Source organism: Eptatretus burgeri, chromosome 2 (genome assembly GCF_056783735.1).
Source record: "Eptatretus burgeri isolate ZD-2024b chromosome 2, Ebu_testis_v1, whole genome shotgun sequence".
NCBI classification, from domain to species: Eukaryota; Metazoa; Chordata; class Myxini; order Myxiniformes; family Myxinidae; genus Eptatretus; species Eptatretus burgeri.
In genome coordinates, this window is record NC_140962.1 from 113666818 (window position 1) to 113672817 (window position 6000).

The following is a 6000-nucleotide window of genomic DNA, read 5'->3' on the forward strand; positions in this document are numbered from 1 at the left end:
GCAAGCCTCCAGGGACTACTAAAAGGGGTTTACGCAGACACACTTACCCTATCCCATGTCCCTATCTAATTACGTGACAATTATCATTTCCCCCTTGAAGAAATGGACATTTACAAGACAACTTATCACCACTGAATTGCTACTTATTACATCGAGATCCTGGTACACTCGAACAGCATGGCATACCTAATTAAACATCCTAATTACCCTTTGAATGCATACCCCCCCCCTCAAACGTAACAATACTTTATATTGCTTATTATCTGCTAAACAGCTTCAAAATCGAGTAATTACATTGCTTTACAATTATACTTCCATGTTATACAAATTGCATTATTGATACCATTCGAGCAGCAGTTACATTGCGACTCAAAAATAAAAATAAAACTTGGTGGACAGGTTGGGTGTGTGACAAGGATGAGTTGATTCCGTTTTTGTGAAAATTTGAATCCAGATCAGGATACGAGAATTTATTAAGAGAATTTTCTTCACCTTTGAGAGATGGGGGCAAAAACTATGTATAGCATGATATCTCAAAACGTTGTGGACAAGTTATGACAAAACTAGGTGGATGAGTTGGTGAGGTGACAAGAACAAGCCGATTCGATCTTGGTTCAGGTCCGGATTTATATCCGATCTATCAGTGGGATGCAAAATGTACACTGTTCAGCCTGGTGGAGGAATGCGCTCTATGAGTGCCATTCCGTTTTGCCAAGTGTCACTCCATGAATGATTTTTCATGACTTGCAAAATCTAAGATTTTTCAAGTATATTGGTCAGTCAATTTTGTTATTCTGTCTGTCTGTTTATGTCAATTGCCTACAGGTCACAATTTAAAACTGACGTTCACGAAACTTCACAACATGGTAGAAAGTTTGACATGAGCAAGAAGCCAATTGTTTGAGGTCAAAAGGTCACAAGGTCAACAACTTGGGTGTAATTTCTAAAAATCCTCAATTTTCATCTGGTATAATTGAAATTTGAAGAGGATTTATATTTCAGGTCACTGAATTAAACTTGCCAATTCGTTTTGAGGTCAACATGGGCCGAATTTCTAAAATTATCAATTTTAATCTGATTGACTTGAAATTTGAAGAGGAGATGCATATTTGGTCATCAAATTCAACCACCAAAATATTACATTTATACCTAACTTACAGCCAATCAGGTGACCTGCTTAATAGGGCCTCCATATCGAAGACGCTGATTGGCTATTCCTTAAAACTGAATGATCCACGATATATATAACCACCAACAGCATCGGCATTCGACACGAGGTCTTGCGGCTGTCTGTCGTCTTGGCTGCTGGCATTGGTGCTTGCTTTATTATCTTTTATCTTGTGGGCTTGGACTGTATTGTCTTGCCAATTGCTTTTGGAGATGCGCTGGCAAGCGCACACTTATCTCTTGACTGTTATTCAAAGAAAGATATTATTAAAGAACAGTTTATCCAAAAAGGCCTTATTATTCACCACGTTGAACATCTGGAATAAGGGTTTTAGTTCACACAGGTGAACTCTTAAACACAAAGTTGTTCACAGGGTGCAACAGGGCATAAATGGGTGGTGTACAAGTGGGGGGGGCACCAGATGCGCCATGGGGGGGAATTGCACCCAAATGCCCCCCCCCACTAGCGACGGGCCTGCTGACAAATATAAACACCTTCCCAAAGAGTCATAAATTTTAGACATAGACACGTGCAAGGGAAGAAACAAACATTACCTGGAGAGCGATTAACCTTTGATAAACGTCATTTTGCATGCTCATCTCGATCTTCAACTCTGACAGCATCTTGTCGGCCTTAGTGCTGGCTGAGCGGATGTCTTGGCTTGTAAACACATGCTGTGGGAAATCCAGCTGATTCTTCTGGACTGGTGTTTGGGGTGGAGGGTGGAGGGCAGGAAGAAAGTTGTGAATGGCAAGAGTGGAATAAAGAATCACAGGAGCACTGTGCCCGATTCAAGTACGACCGCCGATTGCAGACATTCCAAACCAAGAGGAAAGTTCGTGAACAAACTTTTGATAGGAGTTCGATATTTGGAACAAGCAGGAAAAAAAAAAAAAATATATATATATATATATATATATATATATATATATATATATATATATATATATATATATATATATATATATATATATATAAAAAGTAGGTATTATTAAATTAATAATTAAAAAAAATTAAATAAAAATCAAATATATATATAAAATAAATAAATAATTTTATTTATATTCATTAATTACTTAATATAAATAAATAATAATATTAAAAAAATCAAAAATAAATAAAATAATTTGTGACGCGGACGCGATCCGGACCCGGCTTTGTTTCGAGTCCCTTGTGGTGATCCGGTCACGTACCTACGAACATCGCTTCCACGTGCGCCAAGGGAAGCAGCGTGTTCTCATAGGAAACGTCTTCCAAAGGAATTGCGGCCACGGCGTCGTGTGCGGCCCGGAATTGGGCCGAAAGGGCCGCGGCACGGGTGTTGATCTCGGCCACATTCAAGTCCCAAGTCAGGAGGTTCGTCGGGCAGAACTCGGCCTGCTTGCGGTTCGCATTGGAGGGTGCCATGGCTGTGCACGAACGATTCCTTTAAAATCTTTGTGTCCGGTCGAGGAGCCTTCGCTTCGCGCACAAGGAAACTCTTCACTACGAGATAAAAAAAAATACCTCAGCCGGCCCAGTGGACCATCCAAACGAGGAGCACAGTTATATGCACTTCAAATGCTCCTCCTCCTCTTCTTTATTCTTCTTCTTCTTCTTCTTCTTCTTCTTCTTCTTCTTCTTCTTCTTCCAGGAATGGATACTCCCACTTTCGCAACTCATCGAGCGTCGTCACATCGTCGAGGGCGTTCACGTGTTCCTCGGACAGAGTTTCCACCCTCGAGGCGCACTTCTCCTCTTTGTTTTTCTCCTCCTTAAATATACCTTCACATATGCTTGTGATTTGCGCCATATTTACTGATTTCATCAACTTCACAAACATTCACCAACACGTTTTTAATTCATACACTCAAAAAGTCATGACTGTGCAAGACAGCAAAAAACTACAGGAAGCACGTGAAGTTAGATCTTCTTCTTCTTTACAAGCACAACGATTCATTCCCACGTTCCTGGGGGGTCGGTCGGGGGAGCTTGGCCCAAATCTTTCATGGACTGGTTGACCGGGCCTGCGTTTAATCAAGGCTATTAAGGCAGGATTTGAAATTTATTCAAGTTGCCAGCGATAGCTCGCCGACTCTTCGTGAAGGACATCAAGGGATGTTTAACGACGATCAATTAACGCTGGCAGACGGGACATACAGTTTAAACGTCCATCCGAGGGACGGCACACATACACCAGGAGGATCGTTTATAGTTGGGTCGGGATTCGAACCCAGGTTAGTCGGGATAAGAACCCAGGTTAGCCAGTTCTGGAACCCAGGTTAGACAGTTTTAGTAACCCAGGTTAGACAGTTTTAGGAACCCAGGTTAGACAGTTTTAGGAACCCAGGTTGGACAGTTTTAGGAACCCAGGTTGGACAGTTTTAGGAACCCAGGTTGGACAGTTTTAGGAACCCAGGTTAGACAGTTTTAGGAACCCAGGTTGGACAGTTTTAGGAACCCAGGTTAGACAGTTTTAGGAACCCAGGTTAGACAGTTTTAGGAACCCAGGTTAGACAGTTTTGGAGACACGTGTACATACCTCTAGGACATCCAGCCAGCCCAGTGCGATGATGCATTGTACAAACTGGAAGGGCACTCGGTAGAGCACATACCTCCACCACGTAATGCCTGATCCACGCGAACACATCGGGCCCAATCAATACATTTTTGAAATGTCATTCTATACAGGACTATATCGTTTTTTGCCCGATCTGTCAATGGTGAAAAATCACTTAAAAAATTAAATAATTCTCGAATCCAGATCCGGATTCGGATCTTCATCAAAATCGAATAAATTCGTCCTTGTCACACACCCAACATGTCCACCAAGTTTCATCTGAATCCGTCCACAACTTTTTGAGATATCCTGCTACATATCGTTTTTAGTCCGATCTCTCTATGGTGAAGAATCACTTAAAAATCATAGTAGTCTGATTCGGATCTTCACCAAAATCTAATCAGTTCGTTCTTGTCACACACCGAAGATGTCCACAAAATTTCATCTGAATCCGTCCGCGACTTTTTGAGATATCCTGCACACAGACAGACAAACACACAGAAAGGGGTGAAAACACAACGACCTTCACCTTCGGTGGCAAAAGGTAAATCTGTAAACACTCTGCAAATTTTAAGTCAATCATGAAAATTTACAATTTTAGAATTGTGTGTGTGTGTGTGTGTGTGTGTGTGTGTGTGTGTGTGTGTGTGTGTGTGTGTGTGTGTGTGTGTGTGTGTGTGTGTATGTGTGTGTGACCACTGTTTCTCGACAACCACTGGTCGGATCTAATTGAAACTTGCCAGGGATATAACATATTGTTACGGCTGTGGAAATTCGCAATACACCATATAAAGAAAAGGGTCCTTAGATCAGTTATGACGATAAGTAATTGTGTAGTTAGATTTCCCCACCGTTGTTTAGAGGGAATTTCCGTGTTCACAGGGCTGTGATCCTTTGAGTTAGCCGTTTTTCTTTCGCTATCGTTATTTTGGACTGTCCGAAAACGTCGAACGAAGCCCCCGTGGAAGACCTGCAGCAACACGCGAGTTTTCCCGCCGTTTTGCGCCGCCAACGCTGGCACGAGAAGCGGCGAAGAGCTCGCTCGCGGTTGGTGGACACGGAGCGTGAGGCGGTCGGGAGGGGGAACACCCATTTTCAAGGAGCTTCTCGAAAGAGCTCGAAGGGAGGCGGAGCTGAAAAGGAGGTGGAGTGAAGGGGCGGAGCCTCGTGCAATATAAGGCGGACCGCACGTGTGGCTCGCTCTCTTCTTCTTCGTCAACGTCATCCGCTCTCTCTGAATCGTCGAAGTCGTCTTCTCCCTCTGGGCGCCAAGTCATGAGGGTTGCGAGCGGTGGTCCAGGGTCGAGGCGCGCACGAGAGGAGAGTGCTGGAGAGGGCTCACCATCCATCACACCTCGAGAGTGCAGGTAACCTGCTACGGTCTCGCGGGACCCATTCGGTCTCCCAGGTCCTGTGTCATAAAGACCCAAGTGGTCCAGCCTGACCCCCTTGTCTGTGACGGGGTCTTTTCTTGGGTTTCTTTGGGGTTTTTGTTCCTATTTTCCTGCTTACGTGTTGTAAAATAAATGTCCTTGTGTGAAATTTATCCCGTTCGTCGTCTCTTTCCCCATTGAAAGTGCCATTTTGAATCGCGGAATAAATTGGTAGTGGGTTTAGACACCCAGTAAGTAATCTGAACAGTCGAGGTCGGCGATAACTCCGCTCGGTTATCCCCTTAGCACGGAACGACCGCTTAAGCGGTTCGTGTCCGGAGGCGACCTGCGGCGTGGTACAACTCCTCGGTACGCTACCTGCGCGGGTACTTAGGTATATCGACATTCGGCGATTCACCCTATTTCGCGCGGGTAGAATGCGGACTGGGTTGTGGTGAGGTTAAACCCCCACCCGTGACTGGCTCCTAGCGGTAGTTATAGGAGGGTCACGACTGAATTGTCCGTCCGGTGGGCGACTCGGTTGCTATTAGTGGGAAGCGGCCGATCGCACGCCAGGCGGGCCTGATTTCGTAACACTGGTGTCCGGGAGTGAGATTCGAATCCACGTCGGTCTCCAATTAAATTCACGGGAATCGGTTCAGGGGTGAGTGGAGCGACCCCGGATTCCCACAAAACACGAGCGATTCAAATTTATTTCTTCCACGAAATAAGATCGAGTTTCAAGGCGAGCGGGAGCCAGGGTAGATATGGATTTAGAATGTGTAGAATCCATGGCTCAGGATGAAATCCCCGCGCAGGAAATGCTTGTGGTGCAGGACGAACTCCCCCAACCAAACCCAGAGCCCGAAATGGGTGCGGCAGTGGCCGGATGCATGACACCTCCCCTCCCCTCTCCGCCA

General features: G+C 44.8%; 1 protein-coding gene across 1 annotated transcript in view; it reads right to left on the reverse strand.

The window, feature by feature from the left end:
- The window catches only part of LOC147032860 (thimet oligopeptidase-like), a 70927-nt gene extending 68146 nt beyond the window's left edge, over positions 1 to 2781 (reverse strand). The window contains exons 1-2 of the mRNA XM_085870799.1: positions 2362 to 2781; positions 1723 to 1871 (exon numbers count right to left, since the gene is read on the reverse strand). Coding sequence (XP_085726925.1) covers positions 1723 to 1871; positions 2362 to 2575 — 363 coding nt within the window. The 5' untranslated portion in view covers positions 2576 to 2781. The remainder of the gene's footprint in view (positions 1 to 1722; positions 1872 to 2361) is intronic.
- Between the last annotated feature and the right edge of the window lie 3219 nt (positions 2782 to 6000).